This window comes from Aotus nancymaae, unplaced genomic scaffold, assembly GCF_030222135.1.
Source record: "Aotus nancymaae isolate 86718 unplaced genomic scaffold, 86718_ANA_hifiasm-v0.15.2.pri h1tg000033l, whole genome shotgun sequence".
Lineage (NCBI taxonomy): Eukaryota > Metazoa > Chordata > Mammalia > Primates > Aotidae > Aotus > Aotus nancymaae.
Genome location: NW_026988447.1, coordinates 8,698,632 through 8,725,057, shown reverse-complemented (window position 1 = coordinate 8,725,057; position 26,426 = coordinate 8,698,632). Strand labels below are relative to the sequence as shown.

General features: G+C 36.9%; 1 protein-coding gene across 1 annotated transcript in view; it reads left to right on the top strand.

Annotated features, from left to right (window-relative positions):
• RXFP1 (relaxin family peptide receptor 1) overlaps positions 1-22,854 on the top strand; it is a 139,820-nt gene extending 116,966 nt beyond the window's left edge. The window contains 8 exon segments of the mRNA XM_064383786.1: positions 3,465-3,536; positions 8,382-8,453; positions 9,642-9,713; positions 14,555-14,784; positions 16,256-16,666; positions 17,967-18,185; positions 21,326-21,570; positions 21,572-22,854. Of these exon segments, the coding sequence (XP_064239856.1) occupies positions 3,465-3,536; positions 8,382-8,453; positions 9,642-9,713; positions 14,555-14,784; positions 16,256-16,666; positions 17,967-18,185; positions 21,326-21,570; positions 21,572-21,625 (1,375 nt within the window). The 3' untranslated portion in view covers positions 21,626-22,854.
• Positions 22,855-26,426: the final 3,572 nt, after the last annotated feature.

Sequence of the window (26,426 nt, the reverse complement as noted above, 5' to 3'; positions counted from 1 at the left end):
CAGTAGGGTGAGATGTATCTGGGTGATCCAAAGGTATTATCTAGACAGCAGAATTCAAGTTAGTGAAGGGATACTAACTATATACTTTTTCTTGTTCATCCACTTGAAATCACCATTTGAATATCAAAGGACAGTTCCTCCCAATCCTAGCCTTCATGGTGGCAGTCAGGTGCAGATTTTATGTATCAATAACCAGCAGTGAACATGAACTCAAAGAGCTTAGTCCATAACCGATGCTAATCCAGGTTCAGAGGTAAAGGAAAGAAGAACAAAAACTGCAGAGGGTAACCAAGGCCAATAATTTGTCTTCCTAATTATTAAGTGGACGTTAACACATCTAATCCCGTATTAAACACTTGCCTGAAAAATCAGATTCACCAGGACAAAAATGGCATGTTTTCTTTTTTTTTTTTTTGCATTGTTTTAATTATTTTTATTTACAGAAAACTCAACAGTGTACATTTAGCCCAGCTTTGTGGCAAGTTCTTTAGCCTTTGCCTTTTCGAGCTTGGCGATGCAAGCCACAGACTTGGGGCCCAGGACATTGCCTCCCCAGTGACGGCGGATCTCATCATATCTGTCATTGTAATTGGTGCGGATAGCTTCCACCAGCTTAGCCAAAGCACCTTTGTCTTCCGAGTTAACATGTGTGAAGGCGACAGTGGTGCACGTCTTCCTGTGGACTAGACTGGCATGTTTTCTAAGAGTTGATGGCTTTCATTGGATGAGTCTATAATTTAAACTGTTCTTTTAAGAGAGGGTTGACCTATGCTCCGTGCCCCTCCAGGCTCACTCACACCAACAGAGTTAATGAAGACAAATAATCAGGATTCATTTGTCACAGAGGACTTTAAGTAGGTCTAGTGACAAAAAAACTTTGCCACATGGGTGACTTAATTTGAGCTTTTGAAGTCAACTACTCTAGTTTACAAGGTGTTTCCTGCATTCACTTAGAAATGTACCTTGACTCCAATTAAGGTTAGCCTAACTTTCCTAAACTTAAGCTGAGAAAATGTCCCTTTCAAATGTCGCATGGGATCTGGGCCAACACTACCCCATTACGTGATTCATGCGTCAGAACTATATGCCAGAATTTGCTCTGATAACCAAAACCCATACTCCCACCGGTAATTGTTGAACATAACATTTGGAATTTTAATATTCCAGTGCACCATTTTAAATCTATTTTACACATTGCTTTACTAATACAATCAACATTTTACTTGACTTCCTATACAAGGAACTGAAATTGTGCCCCACTTTATCTAAAGATGAAGCTGATAGACTCAGTCTATTCATAGTCTTCTAACTGGGGATGGAGTGAATAGCTAGTCCAAAACTGATCTAGGCACTGGGTAGCTCAGATGAATAGATATCTTTCTTGTACTCAAATAACTCAGCTGTTTGGGAAAGGAAGCACATATTTCTGTACATATATGTACAGAAACAGTTGTAATATGATGTTATGTGTGTTATATGTGCTGTAATAACAGTGTGCAAGAGGAGTGTATAGGAGAACAAAGGACAAAACATATAACCTCCCTGGGCTCAGAGGTTAAACAAAGGAATGACCTTTGAATGAGTCTAGAAGGATGAATGTGAGATCACAAGGAGGGAAAGAAGGAGAGGTCATTACAGGCAGAAGGAAGCATCTGTGCAAAAGCATGGGGATTAAAATACAGAAATACATTTGGGCCATGGTGAAAGTTACTTTGAGTAGAAAGCGATAGGCAAGGAAACTGGAAAAATAGTCAATGGCAAGACATTTGAATATATAAAGGCTTTTTATGGGCTGGTGCAGTGGCTCATAGCTGTAATCCCAGCACTTTGGGAGGCTGAGGCGACAATTGCTTGTGCCCAGGAATTCAAGATCAGCCTGGGCAACATGGAGAAACCTACCCTCTATCAAAAATATGAAGATTAACTGGGCATGGTGGCATATGGCTGTAGTCCCAGCTACTCAGGAGGCTGAGGCTGGAGCATGGCTTGAGCCCAGGAGGTGGAGGTTGCAGTGAGTCATTTGCGCCACTGCACTCCAGTCTGGGTGACAGAAGCAGACCCTGTCTCAAATAAATTAATTAATTAATTAAAGGCTGTTTATGTCATTCAGTATGGTTTTGAGTTCATCTTCTAAGATACAGTAAGCTGTTGAAGGAGATTCCATCTCTTTATGAAAGAAATGGAATTTTAGAATAATTTCTTCAGTTGTTTAATTAGAACAATCTACCTTTGTGGACAATTCACCAATAAATATGTAAATAACAAAAATAGTCTCCGGGTTCAGTTTATAGCAAAGACATTTATAATATTTATCACATTATATTAGCCACTTGTTTTTAGTTTTAAAAACTCAATCTAAAATTATCCTGCCCTTTAAAGTCAAAAATCTAACCTTTGCCTTATGAGCAAACTACATATATAACAAATGCATCTATCGATTCTCCTACCTATCCCAGTGGCAACAAATATGATTTGGAGATGAAGAGAAGAAAAGGTCAGACTTTCCCTTGGTATCTCTTGATCACCTTACAGAGCTCAAGTCTATTGAAACTTTATCTTATATAAAAGAATCTGAGGCCTTTCACATGAACGCTGCCACCATCAAAACTACCGCTTCTGTCAAACACCTTTTTAGTACTAAGGTACAAGGTCACACCGTGTTAAGCAGACCCTCTATACATACATGAGATGACATGCAAGGTATCCTACCCCAGGATAATATGAGATCCTGTGTATATCAGCTGTGAAAGAAACTCAAACGTGAAATAATACACTTTTATAATAATCCTAAGCAAAAGAAAACAATTAAGACTGCAAATGGTATGTCTATTCTAACACCAAAAAAAAAAAAAAAAAGAACAAAGGTAGAGAAAGGAAGAAGGGGCACAACACAAAGATTAATAAAATTAGAAAATGGGATTGATTAAAACCAGATCAGGACAAGCGCTATGGCTCATGCCTATAATCCCAGCACTTTGGGAGGCCAAGGTGGGCAGATCACAAGGTTAGGAGTTCAAGACCAGCCTGGCCAACATAGTGAAACCTTGTCTCTACTAAAAATATAAAAATTAGCCAGGCATGGTGGCACACACCTGTAGTCCTGTACTCAGGAGGCTGAGGCAGGAGAATCGTTTGAACCCGGGAGGCAGCAGTTGTGGTGAGTTGAGATCACACCACTGCATTACAGCCTGGACAGCAGAGCAAGACTCCAACTCAAAAAAAAAAAGAAAGAAAAACAGACCAAATACCATCATGTATTTGTCTCCCAGGGGATGATGCAATGGGATAAAATATTTTTATATTTTCCTACTTTGCTTCTTTTTTCAATTTTTAAACTTCTGGTAATTAATATAACTCAACCAATGTCATTGTTGAAAAGTGGTATAGTGGTTTCCTAATGAATTTCAGAACAATGAATAAAGTTTAAAGAAAATAATATGACATATTTGCAATTATTTCTCCAGGGATTTAGGAAGTAATAAGATTGAAAATCTCCCACCACATGTATTTAAGGACCTGAAGGAGCTGTCACAATTGTAAGACTGATGTTAATTTTACCACCTCATTTCTTTATTATTTTTTTAATTTTGGTAAAATATGCATAACATAAAATTAGCCATTTTTAAGTGTGTAGGCGAATAGCATTAGCTACATTTATATTGCTGCGCAACCGTTACCACCATCTACCTCCAGAATGCTTTCATGTTGCAAAACTGAAACTCTAGCCACGAAACACTAACTTCCCATTCACCTTCCCCAATCCCTGGCTACCACCATTCTACTTTCTGTCAGTGTGAATTTGACTGCACTAGATACTCAGAGAAGTGAAATCATGGAATATTTATCTTTTTGTGTCAGGGTTATTTTGCTTAGCATACTGTCTTCAAGTTCCATTTCTGTTGTAGCAGAAATTAATTTCCTTCCTTTTTAAGGTTGAACAATATTTCATTGCGTGTATACGTTGCAGTGCTTATCTATTCACCCATTAATGGACAGTTGAGTTGCTTCCAACTTTTGGCTATTGTGGATAATGTTGCTATGAACATGGGTGTACAAATATCTGTTGATCCTGCTTTCAATTTTTTTTTTTTTTTTTTTTGAGACAAAGTCACTCTGTCACCCTGGCTGGAATGCAGTGCTGTAATCTCGGCTCACTGCAACCTCCGCCTCCAGGGTTCAAGCAATGCTCCTGTTTCAGCCCCCGGAGTAGCTGGGATTACAGGCACCCGCCACCATGCCTGGTTAATCTTTGTATTTTTAGTAGAGAGGGGTTTCACCATTTGGCCAGGCTGGTCTCAAACTCCTGACCTCAGGTGATCCACCCATCTTGGCCTTCCAAAGTGCTGGGATTGCAGGCATGAGCCACCGTGCCCGACCAACCCTGCTTTCAATTTTTAGGTATCTACTCTCAAAAGTAGGATTGCTGTTTCATACAACTCTGTCATTTTATTTTTAATGTATGTTTCATTCTGTTTTCCATAGGAGTTTAACCATTTTACATTACCACTAGTAGTGCACTAGGATTTCTGTTTCTCCACATCCTTCCCAACACTTGGTATTTTCTGTTTTTTTGATAATAGGCATTCTAATGGATATGAAATGGTATCTCAGTGTGGCTTGTCTTGTGGTTCCCAGTGATTAGTGATACTGAATAACTTTTCATGTGCTTATCAGCCATTGGGCTATCTTCTTGCAGAAAAATCTATCCAAGTTGTTCACTCATTTTTTAATTGGATTGTTCAGGATTTTTGTAGCTGTTAGATTGTTGGAGTTCTTATATATTCTGGATACTAACCTCTTGCAGATACATGATTTGCAAATATTTTCTCCTTTTGCATGGGCTGCCTTCTCATTCTGTTATAGCGTCCTTTGATACACAAAAGTTTTTAATTTTTATATAGTTCAATTTTTAAGTTTCTTCTTTTGTTACATATGCTTTTGGTGTCATATCCAAAATGACACCAAATGTCACTGGCGTCGTGTCATGAAGCTTTTCCTGTATGATTTCTTCTAAGAGTCTTACAGTTTTTAGCTTTCACATTTAGGTCTTAAATCCATTTTGAGTTAACTTATGCACATGGGGTGTAAGACAAGGATCTAACTTCACTCTTTTGCATGTGGATGTCTAGTTTTCTCAACACAATTTATTAAAAAGACTGCTCTTTCCCTATTGAACGTCCTTGGCACCCTTGCTGAAAATCATTTGACCATAGATCTGTGGGTTTATTCCAGAGCTCTCTATTCTATTCCATTAGTCTACATTTCTGTATTTCAAGCAGTATCACACTGATTCCTGCAGCTTTGTAGTATGTTTTGAAATTAAATAGTGTGAAATCTCCAATTTTGTTCTTTTTTCAAGATTGTTTTGGCTATTTGGGCTCCCTGGGTTTTCCATGCAAATTTTAGGATGAATTTTTATATTTCAGCAAAAAAAAAAAAAAAAAAGGCAATGGGATTTTGACAGATTGCCTTGAATCTGTAGCTCACTTTGAGCAATACTGACATCTTAATATTAAGTCTTCTAATCAGTGAACATAGCACATCTTTCCTTTCATTGGTGTCTTCCTTATTTTCCTTCAGCAATGTTTCACAGTTTTTAGGGTATTTATTTTTCACCTCCTTGGTTAAGTTTATTTATTATTCTTTCGATGCTGTTGAAAATGGAATTATTTTCCTAATTTTCTTTTGTGATTATTCATTGTATATAGAGACAACTGATTTTTGTGTGTTAATTTTGTACCCAGCAATGTTGATGAATTTATTAGTTCAAGCAGCCTTCTTTTTTGTTAAATCTTTAGGATATTCTACATATAAGATTACATCATCTGTAAATAGAGATTTTTTTCTTCTTTTACAATTTGGATGCCTGCCTTTTATTTATTTTTCTTGCCCAATTGTTCTGGTTAGGACTTCCAACATTATGTTGAATGGAAGAGGTAAAAGCAGGCATCCTTGTCTTGTTCCTGCTCTTAGAGAAAAGCTTTTGGTCTTTTACCATTGAGTATGGGTTTTCATATACATCCTTTGCTTTGTGAGATGGTTTCTTTTTATTTCTAGTTTGCTGAGTCTGCTTCATTTTTGGCAGATGAATGGCAATGCCATTCTTTTTCTCTTTCCTTCTTTCTGTAACTGTGGCTCCCCCAGCAGTTCCTTCTATCTCCCTTGTAACTTATGGTCTAATCTTCAGTAAATATTTTTGTTTATTTCTAATTTAGTTTTTGTAGAGATGGAAGTCTCATTATGTTGCCCAGGGTGCTCATATTGAACTTCTAGGCTTAAGCCATTCTCCCACCTGGGCCTTCCAAAAAGCTGGGATTACAGGCATGAGCCACCACAGCCAGCCTAAATATTTTAAAAAGAGAAATTTTCCTGAGAAGTTTCCTTTAATCAACGATTCTTGTTTCAAGGTGTTGTTTTTCAAAGATTCTGAAATTTTCTCCATTTAAATTTAGCTTTCAATTCTCTTTAAGAAGGCAGGTGACTGTAGTCCCAGTGACTTGAGAAGCTGAGGCAGGAGGATCCCTTGAGGCCAGGAGTTTGAGTACCGCCTGAGCAACATAGCAAGTCCCCATCTCTAAAAAAATAAAATAAAAATAAATTCCCTTTCAAATCTACTTTTCATTTTATGTTCCACAAAACACTAGTACAATACATCGCTCTTAAGATTTATTGTAAAAGATATGATATATGATTCCATTAATTCACATTTTGACTAAATGAGATTATTTTATTTCACGTTACTTAAACCACGTCTGATCCTACGCAAAATATGAAGTAGGCGTGGCTCTTTCTGGGTGCCCTACCACTTCTCTGGTGGGTTCCCTTTCTTGACAGGGCTACTCACGCCCGTGTTTTATTAGCTCTCACTCTATTACTATCATAATCACAGAGTATTTACTACAAGCTGGACACTGGTCTAAGTGTTTTATCTTAACGAATTCACTTAAATGTACAATCAACCCTGTGAGGCCAAGTGCTATTGCTATGTCTTTATTTCATTGACAAATACAAATTATATATATTTATCAGTACAACATGATGTTTTGAAATATGTATACATTGTGGAATGGCTAAATTGGGCTAATTAACCTATGCATCATCTCACAAACTTATTTTTTGTGGTGAGAACATTTAAGTTACTTTCTTAACAATTTTCAAGAATACAGTACATTGTTATTAGCTATAGTCAGCGTGTTGCACAATAGATACCTTGAACTTATTCCCTCTTTCTAACTGAAATTTTGTACCTTTTGACCAATATATCTTAGTCCTTCCTCACCTCCCTCTGGTAACCACATTCTATTCTCTACTTCTACGAGTTCAACTTTTTTAGATTCCACATATAAATGAGATCACGTGGTAATTGTCCTTCTATGCCTGACTTATTTCACGTAGCATAATGTCCTCCAGATTCACTCACGCTGTTGCAAATAATAGAATTTTCTGTTTGTTTAAGGCTGAATAGTATTCTGTTGTGTATGTATACATTTTCTTTATTTAGCTATCCTTTGATGGACATTTCGGTGGGATCCATACCTTGGCTATTACGAATAATGCCGCAGTGAACATGGGAGCACAGAAATCTCTTTAATATACTGATTTTTTTTTTCTTTTGGATATACATCCAGTAGCAGAATTTCTGGATCATGTGGTAGTTCAATTTTTAATTTTTAAGGAAGCCTCATACCTTTTTCCATAATGGCTGTACTAATTTATATTCCTACCACCAGTATGCAAGGACAGGCTTTTCTTCAAATCGTCCTCAGCACTTGTTATCTTTCAACTTTTTGATAAAAATCATTCTAAAAGGAATGAGGTAATATTTCACTGTGGTTTCAGTTTGCATTTCTCTGATTAGAAATGTTGAACATTTTTTCATATACCTGTTAGTCATTTATATGTCATCTTTTGAAAAATGTCAATTCAAGCCCTTTCTCTCATTTTTAACCAGCTTGTTTTCTTACTGAATTGTTTGAGTTCCTTACATATTTTGCATATTAACCCCTTACCAGATATAAGATTTGCAAATATTGTCCCCCATTACACAGTTCGTCTCTTCACTCTGTTGATTGTTTCCTTGACCACGCACAGGCTTTTTAGTTTTATGTAATCCCATTCACCTATTTCACGTTTGTTGTCTATATTTTTGGGGCAATATCAAAAAAAAAATCATAACTCAAGCTAATGTCCTGGGGCTTCCCCCTATGTTTTCCTCTAGTCATTTTATAGTTTTACAATTTAAGTCTTTAATCCTTTATGAGTTATACTATACTTTTGCTCATAAATATTTAAAAGTAATCCAAAATAAAGAGAATCACTCCATTTACTCATATAGTTTTTGCAAATGACCTATTGCTGCTTTTTTTTTCTTTTTTAAACAGGAATCTTTCCTATAATCCAATCCAGAAAATTCAAGCAAACCAATTTGATTATCTTGTCAAACTCAAGTCTCTGTAAGTATTCACATAGGGGAATAGTTTTATGATAAAATTATTTTTTAAATACTAACAAGGTATATTTTTATATATTTCTTTCAAATCATAAGCTTTATTTCTAGGACATTAGTTTAGCTCTACAAAAATACATGAGTGCTTACTGGACTATAAACAGACAACTATTAGTTTTATCTTATATATTTGTAAATTAAAAGTTAAATGATGGTGAATTGTTTTATATTTTTCTATAAGTCACTAGGAGCTTATGTTGATTTGTTTGCTTTGACCGTTGAAAGGCATCTGTGTATATTCATTACTCTCTTAACACTGGGTATTTAATAATTTATTCTAAGCATTTTTACCCCAAGATGGAATATTCCAGATTATATAAATCCTTACTTATACCACGCAAACAAAAAAAGACAAAAATTTTATTAGAGTCGAAGAATCGCCTTAAAAGATAAACTTCAGGGCTGAACTCAGTGGCTCACACCTGTAATCATAACACTTTGGGAGTCCAAGGCAGGAGGATTGCTTGAGATCAGGAGTTCAAGACTAGCCTGGGCAACACAGGGAGACCCTGTCTCTACAAACAAAAGTAAAAATAAGCAAATTAGTTGAGTGTGATGACATGCACCTGTGGTCCCAACTACTTGGGAGGCTAAGGTGGGAACATTGCTTGAGCTGGGAGGGTTAGGCTGCAGTAAGCCACGTTCACACCACCACACTCAAGCCCTGGCACAGGTGAAGACCTTGTCTCAAAAAAAAAAGAGATAAGCTTCAGTTTATTTAATTCAAGTGTTCCCTGAGTAAAATGACATTTTACTAGAAAAAAAAAATTAATTAAAAATTACTAGGAAACTTTCAAGGATGTAAAACATCTCTGCTATTGTAATACTGTCCAAAAGACAATGCCTGTGCATTTATTTATTCCACACATATTTACTGAGTAGTTAAAATGCACAAAGCATTGTGCCATAATCTCTGAGGATCTAAAAAAATTCAAATAGAGAAGATAATGTGTGTACAAATAACACAATCAGAAGGAGGAGGATTTGGGGAAGTGAGTGAGCTGAGTACAATTATTTTGTTCAGAATAAGTGCTAACTAAAAGCATTTTATTAAATTGTCCTTCACAAAAACTCAATTTATTTTACCATGTGTAATACATGTTCTTTTGATTGATTATTAATTTGATATTTTTAGCAGTCTAGAAGGGATTGAAATTTCAAATATCCAACAAAGGATGTTTAGACCTCTTATGAATCTCTCTCACATGTAAGTAGATATCTTTATTGTTTTTCACTGTGATTTTAATCTTTGTTTCCATGTGTGTTATGATAATGCATCCAATCTATTAATATTTTCTACTAACTTGCCTGCTGAATGTTTGTGTTCTTCTAAAATTTATATACTAAAATCCTAACCCCAATGCAATGGTATGAGGAGATAAGGTCTTTGGGAGGTGACTAGGTCGTGAGGGCAGAGCCTTGGGATTAGTCCCCTTAGAAAAGAGATTCTGGGCCAGGGACGATGGCTCATGGCTGTAATCCCAGCACTTTGGGAGGCCGAGGCGGGTGGATCACCTGAGGTCAAGAGTTCAAGACCAGGCTGGCCAACATGGTGAAACCTCGTCTCTACTAAAAATACAGAAATTAGCCGTCATGGTGGTGATTTCAGCTACTCAGGAGGCTGAGGCAGGAGAATCACTTGAGACCGGGAGAGAGAGGTTGCAGTGAGCCGAGATCGTGCCATTGCACTCCAGCCTAGGCAACAAAGCAAAAACTCTGTCCCATAAAGGAGAAAAGAGACTCTGGAGACCACCAACTTGTGAAGACAGAGAGAGAAGATGGCCATCTATGAAACGTGGCCACCAGACACTAAATCTGCTAGCACCTTGATCTTGGTCTTCCCAGCCTCTAGAACTGTGAGAAATAAACATTCATTGTCTAAGCCACTCAGTCTATGGTATTTTTGTTACAGCAGCCAAATGGACTGAGACATGTCTAAACAATAATTAACTCTTAAACCTTTGATATTGAGTGAGATGATTTTAGTTTTCCACAGTCTGGTAGACTCTCATAGGAGATTTTTTGAATCTCAGGAAACCTAAGTGTGAGGGGAATTCACTTAGTCTTAGAAGAAGTTCTCCTCAGTTCTAATAACTGTTCACAGATACTGACGTTTGCCTAATGAGCTAGTAATTTGTATATATGGTGGATTATTCCATTTTGCCTTGCTATAAAGGAATATCTGAGGCTGGATAGTTTATAACAAAAAGTTTATTCTGGCTTACAGTTCTGCAGGTTGTAAGAAAAGCATAGCACCAGCATCTAATTTTGGTGAGGTCATCAGGAAAGCTTTTAATCATGGCAGAAGACCAAGAGGGAGTAGGGGTGTCAAATGGTGAGAGAGAGAGCCAGAGAGAGAAGAGGAGGTTCCAGCTCTTTTTAACAATTGGATCTTATGTGAAATAATAGAAGGAGAACTCACTTATTACTGCAGGAAGGAGTAGTAAGCCATTCATGAGGGATCTACCCCATGACCCAAACACCTCCTACTGGGCCCCACCGCCAACACTGGGAATCAACTTTTGACATGAGATTTGGAGTAGACAAATATCCAAACTATAGCACAGGGTACAAGCACTACCAGATGAAGAAGAAAGAATTTACATAAGCAATAAAAAATAATTATAAATAAATCATTGCTCCAAATGAAGGAAGTTAGGAAGAAATCTTTCTCAATTTCCCCGTGTTAGGGCATGATTGGAGCAAGTGTGCATGGATGAAATGGTAAACTTTGAAAAATCTTTAATTTAAAGAATATGTCTGGTTGTACTTGTGATTACCTGCTTTAGAAGCATTTTTTTAATTGAATACAATTTTATAGCAGTTATTAGAATGATCCATGCCATGGAAATTAATCTTCAATAATTTAGAAAATGTCATCAGCTACCATCAACTCTAATCTTGCTTGCATTTTAAATCTGTCACAGAACTCTGTTTTTGAATCTCAGGAAGGTTGCTTAATAATAGAGTCCTTGCTTGCATACAACATAAAGCAATCTGACTAAATTAAACAGAACAGAATTTATTGGAAGAAAATGGTGTAACACAAAATCTGAGGAACAATTTATAGCCACTGGAATTATCCATCCAAGTGTCATTCAATCAGACTCAGAGTTCCAAGAGAGAGAATCTAGTTGATCGTGCCTAGGGCATTTACCTACTCGGGGCTAGGGATTGCCTCCACTGAAGGTCCCACCATAAGTTCTCAAAAAGGGAGAAGTAATTCTCTCAAACGAAATCAGAGCGCTATTATCAGAAGAGTGATTGAGTGCTGGGCAGCCAAAAGCAAAACTTCAGCATAAGACACATAAAGCAAAGTAAAATAGCAGTCAACACTCCTTCTTGCCTCATGTTCTGCTCTCCTGTCCTTCATGGTTTACCGAATAAATGGATAGAAACGAATAGAAATATCAGCAATTGACCTTGAACTTGATAGGACAAATTGTAATCATCATACTTTAGTTCTTTATACTCTAAAGACCATTTCTATTTTTTGCCAAATCACATGGCTTTATAGGCAGATAGAGTTAATTTGAAGCTCAGTTTGCATATTTAGTACAACATTTCCTAGCAAATAACTTGCCTCCATCATCTCCTCTTATAATGATGCTAATACCTACCTCACGGAATTCATTTGAGAATTTACTTCTAATACCTAGGAAATGCTCAATAAAAGGTGTTGGTGTTGGTGGTAACACAGTCATAATTATTAGTTATCCACATGATATATTTATCAATAACAGAAGTCTCTCTATTAATGAAAGAAGACACTCAACAAATATTTATTGAACCCTTTATTATGTACCAAAATCTAATGTGAGAGATAGGCATGTTAGCAAGTAGTTACAGATAACGTAACTTCTTTTTTTTTTCTTTTACTGTGGCACTTCCATGTTTAAAATATTTAATATTATTTTGTTATTTTCTATCAATTGACAAATAATAATTGCACATCTTCATGGGGTACATAGTGATGTTTTGGTGCATTCAATGTCCAGTGATCACATCAGGATAAAGGATAATTAGCATATCCATCATCTCAAACATTTATCATTTCTTCGTGTTTAAAACATTCAATATCCTCCTTTTAACTATTTGAAACCGTCATTATTGTTAACTATAGACATCCTACCATGGTATAGAACAAGAGAACTTGTTCTCTTTTCTAATTGTAATTTTGAATTGTTTAACAAATCTCTCTCTGTATCTTCCTTCTCCTTACCCTCCCCAGTCTGTAGTATCCTCTGTTCTACTTTTAAATCTGTAAGATCAACTTTTTTTAGCTTCCATATATGAGTGAGAACATGAGGTGTTTAACATTATTCCTGCTTATTCCACTTAATGTAATGTCCTCCTTTTCCCTCCTTGTTGACTCAATGACAGAATTTCATTCTTTTTTTATAGCTGAATATTCCACTGTGTATATCTACCACATTTTTTTAATCCATTCATCTGTTCATCAACACCTAGGTTGACTCCATATCTTGGCTATTAAGAATAGTGCTGACGTAGCATTGTTTGGGATAATACCCAAGGTTCCTTACCTCACTCAAAGAAAACTAAGGACATAGACACACAAGGAGTGAGATTAAGAGGGGAGGCTTAATAAGGGAGAGAAAGAGAAAAGTTCTCTCTCCTGCAGAGAGAGGGGGACTTCTGAATAGGTCTTCCACTTCTGTTGTGAAATGCACAGTGGTCGGTGGGGGGCGGTGTTGTTTATACACTAGCTTGAGGAGGTGTTTGATTTACATAGGGCCCAAAAGATTGGTTGGACCAAGTGTGTCATTTGCATGGCATGAGAAGGAGCTGACTGCCCCACGCTAATCTTTTATTATGTAGATGGTTCTCTATCTGGCTGCCATCGTGTTGCCTGCTTCTTTACTGTACTCATGGTTGACAAAGAAAAGGGAAGATGAAGCCTCCATGTTGAACATGCTTGGCCCCCAGGTAGTCTTTTCCTGTTGGCACAGCTGCCAGCACTTACCTGTGCAAGCTTCTAACTTGCTTTTCTATGTCTGCAGCTTGATTTTTCAGGCTGCTCTTTGTTAGAAAAGAAATTATTTGGGGGCTGCTTTTTATTAAAAGGGAAAGGTTACCGAGGACTCTCTTACCTTCACTAACTGCCCAAATACTTTCTTTTTAGCTCCTGTATCAGTGCTGCCATAAACATGGGGATGCAGATATCTCTTTGATATGATCTTTTTTTCTTTGAATAGATTCCCAGGTGTGGGATTGCTGGGTCATACACTAGTTCTCTTTGCAGTTTTCTGAGGAACCCCTATACTATTCTCCATAGTGCCTATGCTAATTTACATCCCTGTCAATAAGAGTTCCCTTTTCTCCAGATTCTCACCAGACTAGCATTTGTTACTTTTTGGTCATTTTGATAATAGCCATCCATCCAACGCTGGAGTAAGGTGATATCTCATTGTCGTTCTGATTTGCATTTCCTTGATCATTAGTAACATTGAACATTTTTCAAATATGGGTTGTCCATTTGTATGTCTTCTTTTGAGAAATATCTGTTCAGATCATTTGCCTATTTTTTAATCAGATTTTTTTCTTTTCTGTTTTTCCTTTTTTGGTGTTGAAATAACATCATAACTTTAATAACAAAAAAGCCACTGAAGCACAGAAGAGAAAACACTTAACTGTTCCCCTGAGGGTTAAAAAGCAATCACTTACAGCAACAATAGGAGCTATGTAGCTGCATTTACACATACTAAACATTCAAAGTACAGTAAAGGTTTCTCTGGAGGGATTCATTCTGTTGACCACATTAACAATTTGTATTCTAAGACATGTCTAACACTTGTTATATTTATTAGGCCTATTTGCTACCCTCAACCACACATTCTTTAGCAGTGAAAACAAGCTAATGATAATTAGGATGTAAGTTGAAAGTTTCAGAATTCCTAATGTTTTAGTCCTCTCAGTTTCATCTTAAGACATTTTCTTTCTACCGATAAAATGTAGGAAGTAAATATGAATGTATGATGACACTGATTTAAATGGAAAATCTTATTTTACCTTCTCTTTGTATACCAGATATTTTAAGAAATTCCAGTACTGTGGGTATGCACCACATGTTCGCAGCTGTAAACCAAACACTGATGGAATTTCATCTCTAGAGAATCTCTTGGCAAGCATTATTCAGAGAGTATTTGTCTGGGTTGTATCTGCAGTTACCTGCTTTGGAAACATTTTTGTAATTTGCATGCGACTTTATATCAGGTCTGAGAACAAGCTGCATGCCATGTCAATCATTTCTCTCTGCTGTGAGTATTTCCTGGTTCAAGGGGAATTGTAGTTTTGAAATATACAAAAGCATTATTATTAGAAAATAAGTTGTGTGAGTGGTAGAACTATGCAATTTTACATTTTTCTCCTTTTTGCTTTTATGCTGGTTCCACGTTTTCTACCAATAAAATAGAATTACTTTAGCAATAAGGAATAAAAATATGTTCTTTTAAACTAGGAAATTTAATCACCTTACATGAATTAATGAAGCTCTCATTTATTAGTTGTCTCTCACACAGTGGCTCCGAAGACACAATATTTTTTTTGAAACATCTAAAATCTTTTACTACAAATAAAATGGCAACCTTCTATGGTCATAATTGTATATGCACACCTGTACTTACTTTTCTATTTGTGTGTCCAGTTCACAGATATTGACTTAACAGCTACATGTTTTCCTGATCTCTGAGCTACTAGAAGTTTTTTCCACTCTAACTAAGATATGTAAATAAGAAAATGTTTTTAGGGGGTATTCATTTTTTAAAAAATTTGTTGCAATGTCATGGCAAGGGTATTATGTTAAATGAATACTGCAAAGAAAAGTAAGGACGAAATCAGTCCTCAGGATGTTTGTAGTCTAGGTCAAGTGACCTAAAATTTATCCATGATCCCTTAAGCAAGCAAAGCATCAATCTACACGAGGTTCTACTTTTGTATATGTGCTGCTCCCAAATACTGTCCCCATCCTTATTCAAAGTCTAATGTCTAATGCTTGCACAGTCCAAAAATCTCACCCACTTTCTGATATGTAACATTTGCTTAAAAAGAAATATGCCAAGTAGTGTAAGAGAGCTAATTCCTGGGATTGGAGAGCCTAAAAAGAGACAGAAAAAGATGTAAAAATTGAAAGAGAGAACAGCTTTGCTTAGACCAACTCTGGTAAGTAATTTAAGCCCCTTAAAACTGTACTGACTGCAAAGCAGTTCATAATTATTCATATCTCTTAAATTATAGGCTTCAAAATTCAGTCTTTACTCTATCACAGGAACTTGTGAATTACTTTCTCTTGAGATTTCATATGATGCCCTGAGTTTGTTGAGTTGGGAGAATTTCAGTGGAAGAGCTGAACCAAATAATGCCATCTTCATCTAGGTCCCTAACTGAATGCTCAACATGATTGCATTTTGTTCATTTACTCAACACTTCTACCTAATGGGTCTAGAATAGAGAATATAATAGACAAGATCTCTGCTCTTAAAGACTTGCACTTTAAAGGAAAATGAAGAAATGATTGCATGATTAACTCTAGAGAGTGCTATGAGACTGGTTACCAAAGAGAGTCTATGAATAGATTCTAACCTAAATGGACTCTTAGGAGAATAAAAGTTCCCTTTTTCTAAGATAGAAGAAAGTTGGCTATTTTTTCTAGCATTAAAAGTATTATGGCTTATTGATGATTTAATGATACCTGTTTATTTCTCTAAATTTGTGAAACTATGACTCCTCTAGGTGCTGACTGCTTAATGGGAATATATTTATTCGTGATCGGAGGCTTTGACCTAAAGTTTCGTGGAGAATACAATAAGCATGCGCAGCTGTGGATGGAGAGTACTCATTGTCAGCTTGTAGGATCTTTGGCCATTCTGTCCACAGAAGTATCAGTTTTACTGTTAACATTTCTGACATTGGAAAAATACATCTGCATTGTCTATCCTTTTAGATGTTTGAGACCTGGAAAATCCAGAACAATTACAGTTCTGATTCTCATTTGGATTATTGGGTTTATAGTGGCTTTCATTCCACTGAGCAATAAGGAATTTTTCAAAAACTACTATGGCACCAATGGAGTATGCTTCCCTCTACATTCGGAACATACAGAAAGTATTGGAGGCCAGATTTATTCAGTGGCAATTTTTCTTGGTAAGAAACTATAAGAAATGAATGTTCACAAGTTTTTATTTCAAATCTTGCAACCAGTTTTTGTTAGTAAGAATGAGGGTGAATTCTATCAGAATCCCCAGCAAGGATTTTTCTCCCAAATTATGCTCTTATTATATAAATTCCAACTTGACACAGATTCATAAAAGACACCAAACACCTGTATTTCATGTATTCACCCTAAACATGCTAAGCAACATATATTTTGGCTCTTTGCTTTATAATATGAAGATAATGGTATTTATTATCTTTTCAAATTTATGTTTGTAGCCACAAACATCTTTGGCTTACAGGTATACCTACAACTGTTCTAAATCAGCAATGTAAAAATATTCTCAGAGTACAGCAAAAAGTAACTGAATTAGAAAAAAAAATCACTAGGTCAGGCACACAATGGCTCATGCCTATAATCTCAGTGCTTTGGGAGGCCAAGGTGGGAGGATCACTTGAGGCCAGGAGTTTGAGACCAACCTGGGCAACATAGCAAGACTCCCTGTCTACATTTTTTTCAATTAACTGGTGTGATGGCATGCATCTGTAGTCCCAGCTACTTGGGAGGCTGAGGCAGGAGGATTGCTTGAGCCCACGGGTTTGAGGCTGCAGTGAGCTATGATTGTACCACTGCACTTCAGTCAGCAACAGAGCAAGAACCCATCTCTAAAAAAATTAAAAATAAAATATCACTAATACTAGAAAGCTTAAAAACCCAAAATATTTATTGAATTATTGTAATTTCATTTCAATATCTCATTTTAAAATTAAACATTTCATCATTCTTCATTACTTCCACAAAAGTTCATCCTAAAACAATTCATGATTTTTGTGGACTTAAGTTCTTCTTTATGAAGAAAAAAAAACACACATTAGGCCGGGCACGGTGGCTCACGCCTGTAATCCCAGCACTTTGGGAGGCAGAGGCAGGTGGATCACAAGGTCATGAGATCGAGACCATCCTGGTCAACGTGGTGAAACCCCGTCTCTACTGAAAATACAAAAAATTAGCCAGGCATGGTGGCACGTGCCTGTAATCCCAGCTACTCAGGAGGCTGAGGCAGGAGAATTGCCTGAACCCAGGAGGCGGAGGTTGCGGTGGGCCGAGATCGCGCCATTGCACTCCAGCCTGGGTAACAAGAGCGAAACTCCGTCTCAAAAAAAAAACCAAAAAACACACATTATAGTCTTTGTATTTTTAGTAATAACACCTAAGGGTATGTTTTATTTATGTTTGTTTGTTTTGAAAATTGTTCCTATGTATTAATAATACTGTTTGTATTCCAAATAGGTATTAATTTGGCCGCATTTATCATCATAATTTTTTCCTATGCAAGCATGTTTTATAGTGTTCATCAAAGTACCATAACAGCAACTGAAATACGGAATCAAGTTAAAAAAGAGATGATCCTTGCGAAACGGTTTTTCTTTATAGTGTTTACTGATGCATTATGCTGGATACCCGTTTTTGTTCTGAAATTTCTTTCACTGCTTCAGGTAGAAATACCAGGTACAATATTTTTTTTCTCTCCTTAAAGAAATAATAAATCTGTTTGTGCAGTATTCTTTTAAGGAAGACAATTAAAATTCTTAACACTAAACAATTTAAAGAATTGTACATCAGAGCTGCGCACAGTGGCTCATTCCTGTAATCCCAGTACTCTGGGAGGCCAAGACAGGCGAATCACTTGAAGTCAGGAGTTTGAGACCAGCCTAGCCAACATGGGGAAACACCATCTCTACTACAAATACAAAAATTAGCTGGGCATGGTGGTACACTGCTGTGGTTCCAGCTACTCAGGAGGCTGAGGCACAAGAATCACTTGAACCCAGGAGGCGGAGGTTGCAGTGAGCCGAGATCACGCCACTGCACTCCAGCCTGGTGACAGAGCCAAAAAAAAAAAAAAAAGAAGAAAATTGTAAGTCAGAGTTATAGGTACTTTTGGCTCTGCCAATAGCTCAATACCTATATAGGTCTTGAGCTATTATAGGTATATAATAGTATATAAGAAGTATATTATAGGTGTATAATTGCTCAATACCTATAATACCTCAATATAATATGTACTGGGGAAGAATTGTTTGTTTTTTTCCATAAATGCCTAATAATACAATTACTATTGGAACAAAGGAGCAATGAGTGACCAAAATAAATTACACACAGTGTTGAAATTCTGATAATTACAGGCTTAAGATGATTAGAAAGGAAAACAGGCTGAAACAATTCTTAAATAATTACTGCATTTTTTTCAGAATGTAAGAAAATTTTCTTCCTATAATGCATGCAATTTGGAGAACAACATGGCAGATTGTCAGAGATAACAGAAGCAAACATTCTTGGCATTTAAAAATCATGTAGGTTGGCATGGTGACTCATGCCTGTAGTCTAGCACTTTGGGAGGTAGATGTGGGAGGATCACTTGAGCCCAGGAGTTCGAAGCTGCAGTGAGCCGTGATTGCACCACTGCACTCAGCCTGAGTGACAGAGCAAGATCCTGTCTCAAAAAAATAAATAAATAAAAATAAGAAAGAAAAAATAAATAATGTGTATTACATCCATTAGGATGACTACTACTTTTTTAAAAAAAAAAACACATACAAAAAAGACAAGTGTTGGTAAAGATGTGGAAAAATTGGAACCCTTGTGAATTGCTGGTAAGAAAACAAAATGGTACAGTGGCTATGGAAGACAATATGGCAGTTCCTCAAACATTTAAAGATAGAGTTACCATACAATGTGGAAATTCTCCTTCTAAGAAAAAGAACAAAACAACTGAAAGCAGGGACTCAAACAGATATTTGTACACCCATGTTCATAGCAGCATTATTCATACTAGCCAAAAGGCAGAAGCAACAGAGATGTCCATAGATTGGTAAATGGATAAACAAAATGTGGTACATACACACAGTGGATTAGTATTCAGTCTTATAAAGCAAGGAGACTCTTTCAAATGCTGCAATATAGATGAACCTTGAAGATATTATGCTAAGTGAAGTAAGTTAGACACAAAAGAACAAATATTTTATTTCACTTACATGATATTCCTGGTATAGTCAGATTCATAGAACATAGAATGGTATATTCTAGGGGTTGAGGGAAGGGGAAATGAAGAGTGATTGTTTAATAGGCATAGAGTTTCAGTTTGGGAGATGAAATCATTCTGGAGATGGATGGTGGTTATGGTACAATGATGTGAATGTACTTAATCCCACTGAGCTGTCTGCTTAAAAATGCTTACATGGTAAATTTTATGCTATGCATATTTTACCACAATGAAAAATGAAAAGTGCATATATCCTATTTTATATATATATATATATAAATTATATACATATATAATATGTCATTTGCAGTTTATATAATGTGTCATATAATGACATTATAATATGTCATATAATGCAGTTTATATTCACATTTTAAAAATTTGTATGTAGGGGGGCCCAGTGGATCATGCCTGAAATCCCAGCACTTTGGGAGGCTGAGGTGGGTGGATCACTTGAGGTCAGGAGTGTAAGACCTGTCTGGCGCAAACATGGTGAAACCCCATCTCTACTAAAAAATACAAAGATGTAGCTGGGCGTGATGGCGTGCACTTGCAGTCCCAGCTACTTGGGAGGCTGAAGCATGAGAATGCTTGAACCTGGGAGGCAGAGGCTGCAGTGAGTGGAGATCACGCCACCACTGCACTACAACCTGGGCAATAGAGCAAGACTCTGCTCAGGAAAAAAAAGAAAAAAAAATTGTATGTATTAATACATAATTTTAATTGTGTTCTATACGATGGATGATGGTGATAGTATCTTACATTTTATGAACAACAAAAAGAAGGCCGAGGTGGGAGGATTGCTTGAACCCAGGAGCTTGAGACCCTGAGACCCCAACTCTTCAAAAAATAAAAATTAGCCAGGCATGGTGGCACATGCCTTTGGTCCCAGCTACTCAAGAGGCTGAGGTACATTTGGGCCCAGGAGGCCGAGACTGCAGTGAGCCATGTTCACACCACTGCACGCCAGCCCTGTCTCAAAAACAAAAACAAAAAACAAAGAGTGATGACAGCATCAATTAAATTATAATACAAAGCAGAGTATTTTGCTATTAGTATATATACTAACGTGATTTTTAAGATAAGCTTAGCCAAAGGTATTTTTACAGAAATAAATATCTGGTCAAAAACCCAAAAAATGCACACTTAGTTTTAAAATCAAATGGCAGAAAAGAAGTGTATTAAAGAAAAGCTTACATATTCTGACAAATACTATACACTTTATTAAAACACTTTTCAAGTGTTTTAATTATTAGACACAAATTTATGACTTAAATGCTGAACAATATGGTTTTTCTGAAAATATAATCATAATATGTAATCACTTTGTGGAAAATATTTCTACCTAAAGGAATAGTTTGGTGGATATTCAAGAAGAGCTACTGAGCAAATAATGCCATTCTTTTTCAGCACTAGAATTCCCTTCACACACTGGCACACTGGAAAGATATCTGGAAACAAATATAGACTTGGTATTTAATTACATGACATTAAAGAAAAAAATTAAAACTCAAAAAGGGGTTGGGATGAAAGAAACAAGGAAGTTGGGTTTTTATACCTTATAAACATCTATAAACACTGAAGCTATTTCATTTTTCTTTTCTAGGTACCATTACCTCTTGGGTAGTGATTTTTATTCTGCCCATCAACAGTGCTTTGAACCCAATTCTCTATACTCTGACCACAAGACCATTCAAAGAAATGATTCATCAATTTTGGTATAACTACAAACGAAGAAGATCTATGGACAGCAAAGTTCAGAAAACATATGCTCCATCATTCATCTGGGTGGAAATGTGGCCACTGCAGGAGATGCCACCTGAGTTAATGAAGCCGGCCGTTTTCACAAGACCCCTGTGAAATGCTGCGGATTTCTCAATCAACTAGACTCAGTTCCTATTCATGACTGACTCTGAAACTCATTTCTTCACAGAGAATACTGTGGGGGTGCTTCATGAGGGATTTACTGGTATGAATTGAATACCACAAAATTAGTAATTTATAATAATGGCTAAGATAAATTAGTTTACAAGGACATGAGGAAAAATAAAAATGACTAATGCTATTACAAAGGGAAGTAATTATAACAATAATTTATATATATGTACATATTTTGCATAAGAAATTAAGAGAAATCTACTTTAGTAACATTCATTCATTTTTCTAACATGCATTTATTGAGTACCCACTACTATGTGCATAGCATTGCAATAAATTCCTGGAAGTAGACAGTGCAGAACCTTTTCAATCTGTACATTGTATTTAATTACAGAAGACTATACAAAGTCCATCTGCAGTTCCTAGTTTAAAGTAGAGCTTTGCCTGTCATGTGCGTCCGCAAGAATCATAGGCACTTTTAAATAAAGGTTTAAAGTTTTGGAATACTCAGTGTAATTGCATCATAGAAAATGTCTGACTGTTTGCAAAATATATTCTGTTTTAAGAATCCATCTTATCTCTCCTTAAGTCTCCATATACTTGAGAGCCAACACAACATATTTATTACTATGAAAAAATATGCTTTGCTAGAAACTCAAAACCAGTGCTTCTTCTGTCACTTCCTGCCCAGTTTTCTCTTTGCTTTAAATGAACACCATCACATGGGATTGGAATAGGAGTGAGTGAGTATTGCAAAGAAGTGGATCAGAAAAGCTAGAATGAGGATAAACATTTAGACCTGTGGAAACTCCTGAAATACATCCTCGTATTGTCAGTTAACTGATTTTCTACAAGGATGCCAAGATAAATATAAAAAGGCTTTTCAACAAACCGTGCTGTTTTAAGAACATACTTCAGTGGTTGCATTCACCCACTTTAGGTGAGTGACTGTATGGTGTGCGGAATATCTCGATAAAGCGGTTAAAAGGAAAAAGAGCTAGAATGCACTGATTCAGGAACTTAGTATCAGGAAGGAAAGGTCTGTATGTACCTAGTCTCTAGTCTCTGAGTTATTAGAATTTTTGCTTTCATAATTTGAAAACTTTAAGCAGGAGAAGAAAATGTTTTCGGATAGTTTCAAATACACCAAAAATGTGTGAAACACAAAAATACTGGAATCAAACCATAATGTATTTATCAAATATATAATTGTATAGATTTATTTTGAAAATAAATTATCAGAAATTTAAATCTATTAAAAATGGATTGCTTTGGGTTTTTTCTTGCTTACTTGGAATAATCTCAGTAAGTTTTCCACAAGAAGAACATAGTATAATTTCAATATAACTCAGAACACAATAGAAAACTATAGTTCTGCTTATAATATTCAACAATATAACTACTGATAGTTGTATAATAAATAAAATAGCCAAGTGCAGTGGCATGAAACTATTCCCAGCTACATGAGAGGCTGTGTCCAATCTGGGCAACATAGTGAGACACTGTCTCTAAAATATTAATAAATAAATAAAATAGGCTACAGTTTTTAAATTTTAAAATAGCTTACAAAAAGTAAATAATAAAAAAGCTTATAAACAATGAAAACAGTCCAAGTGTAGTGGCTCACACCTATCAACTCAGTGCTTTGAGAGGCCAAGGCAGGAAGATCATTGACGCCAGGAGTTCAAGACCAGCCTAAGCAACAGTGAGACCCGCATCTCTACAAGAAATTAAAAAACTAATTAGCTGGGCATGGTGGCACATGCCTGTAGTCCTAGTTACTAGGGAGGCTGAGGTGGAAGGACTGCCTGAGCCCAGGAGTTGGAGGCTGCAGTGTGCTGTGATTGTGCCACTGCACTCCAGCTTGGGCGACAGAGCCAGACCGTATCTCTAAAGAAATTTTTTTTAATATTGTTTTTTTTTTTTGAGACAGTCTTGCTCTGTTGCCCAGGCTGAAGTACAGTGGCATGATCTCAGTCACTGCAAACTCTGCCTCCCAGGTTCAAGCAATTATCCTGATTCTCCCGTTTCAGCCTCCTGAGTAGCTGGGACTACAGGCACACGCCACCACACCTGGCTAATTTTTATATTTTTAGCAGAGATGGGGTTTCACCATGTCGGCCAAACTGGTCTCAAACTTCTGACCTCAAGTGATCCGCCCACCTCAGCCTCCCAAAGTGCTGGGATTACAGGTGTAAGCCACTGCACCTGGCCTAATTATTTTTTAAGATTATTTTAGGATTAATTCCTTAGAACTCCTATTACTAATTCCAAGTAATAGGAATTTTTTCCCCACGAGATGAAGTCTTGCTCTGCCACCCAGGCTGGAGTGCAGTGGCGCCATCTCAGCTTACTGCAACTTCTGCCTCCCAGGTTTCAAGCAATTCACCTGCCTCAGCCTCCCTAGTAGCTGGGATTACAAGTGCCTACCACCATGCCCAGCTAATTTTTTGTATTTTTAGTAGAGACGAAGTTTCACCATGTTAGCCAGGCTGGTCTTGAACTCCTGACCTCGTGATCTGCCTACCTCAGCCTCTCAAAGTGCTGGGATTACAGGTATGAGCCACCATGACTGGCTTTTGTTTTGTTTTTCTTCTTCTTTTTGAGACATAGTCTCTCTCTTGTCACCCAGACTGGAGTGCAGCAGCCTGATCTCGGCTCACCTCCACCTCCAGAGTTCAAGGGGATTCTCCTGCCTCAGCCTCCCAAGTAGCTGGGATTACAGGTGCCCACCACCATGCACGGCTAATTTTTGTATCTTTAGTAGAGACGGGGGTTTCACTATGTTGACCAGGCCAGTCTTGAACTCCTGACCTCAAGTGATCTGCCCACCTAGGCTTCCCAAAGTGCTGGGATTATAGGCATGAGCCACTCCGCCAGGCCAAAGATTTTTATTAAAAAGAATAACTGAAAAAGAATAAAAGCAATACTCATGGATAGAAGAAATTCAGTCCAAAAAAAATTGTGGTCTTAATCTGTTTAAGAGTCTTAGAAATGCCGTAAATTTACAAAGTACACATCTTAAACTTCCTTTAGCATTTAACATATTTTCAAACAACTTTCTAAAGGCCATTTGAATTTGACTTCCTGTCTCCTCCACCCATTCATTCTTCTACCCTGCCACCTCCTCAAATAGAATAACTTCAGTTTAATTTAATTTGATAAGTAATTACTAACATCCTGCATAACTATCTCCTTAGAACCTTCCATAGAAAATGCAACAGAAGCATTAAGTTAACTACAATTTGTATCAAGATTTTCTTAGAAATGTAGCTTATGGACCATGATCTAGGTCAAATCAATCCTCTAAATCAACCAAGCCAAAGTTGTTTTAAAAATTTAAAGTTTAGCTAGGTGCAGTGGCTCACATCTGTAATCCCAGCACTTTGGGAAGCTGAGGTGGGCGGATCACCTGAGGTCGAGAGTTCGAGACCAGCCTTACCAACATGGAGAAACCCCATCTCTACTAAAAATACAAAATTAACCAAGCACTGTGGCACATGCCTATAATCCCAGCTACTCAGAAGCCTGAAGCAAGAGAATCACTTGAACCTGGGAGGCAGAGGTTGCAGTGAGCCAAGATCATGCCATTGCAATCCAGCCTGGGCAACAAGAGTGAAACTCCATCTCAAAAATAAACAAATAAATAAATAATAAAACATAATAAAAACTTGCAATTTATATCAGGAAAACCTCAACTTTTATTTTTTACACTTTTAGTTTAAGAATTACTAATTCATCATACTAATACACCATCTCTCCTAAATGACTGGGTAAACCTTAGCAATTTAAACATGGATAAGTAGAAGGCAAAAAACAAAGTGGAAGGAATACACAGCTGGAATTGTAACGCCATGCATTTTACTCGACAAACTTTCAAGCGAATTGCTCTAGGTAAGAGACCTCAAAAATAGAAAAGGGGTTTAATTTTTACAAAATTGCTCCGCTTTTAGAGAAAATCTTTCACTAGAAGCCTCATTTACTCTTATTTTAAGCCTTTTTCTTATCTACAGACTAGGGTAATCTCACTCACTTTAATATGGCCTCATATGCTGTGTATATACTGATGATTCCCATATTTTTGCCTTCAGCTTGTTCTCTCTCCTAAACTGCCCACTTACATATACAATTGCCCACTTGACATTTTCACTTGAGTATCTCACTGGCTTTTTAATGTCATTATTATGCATGAATCTAGAATCTGACATCTGATTCTCCTCCTATAGATCCCGCCTTGCTGAATTGCACCCGATGGCCCAAGCTCGAAATCTGGGAGTCATCCTTGACTCTTCCTTCTCCTTTATCCACCATATCAAATCACCCAGGCCTCCCTTAATTCTACCTCATACACGTTGCTTAAATCTATCCACTCTCTTCATCCCAATTCCCAGTACCTTAGTTTGGGTCAACATTGTATCTCATTGGGGTATTTGCAATAACCTTTTAACAAGCTTCCATACCTCTAATTCCAATTTGGTCAGTTGATCTTTATAGGTTTTTAGAGCTTACCGAAAAAATAAAAAGCAATCTTAGGGAAAAAAATTGAGTGTTATACAGTTACTAGCACAAATATTCTGCTTTGGGATGTCATATTATTTTGGGTTTGCCATAGAAACAGAGAGAGAAGATTCTAAGGAATTGTCTCACATGATTATGGAGACTGGCAGCTCTAAACATCTGCAGGGCCAATGTCCCAGTTAAAAGGCACACAGGCTCTTTAGAACCAGGAAGAGCCAGTGCCAATTCAATGGCTGGCCTTGATGCTGGAAGGCCAGGCCTTCAGGCAGAATTCCCCCTTGCAAGGGGAGGGTCAGCCCTTTGTTCTATTC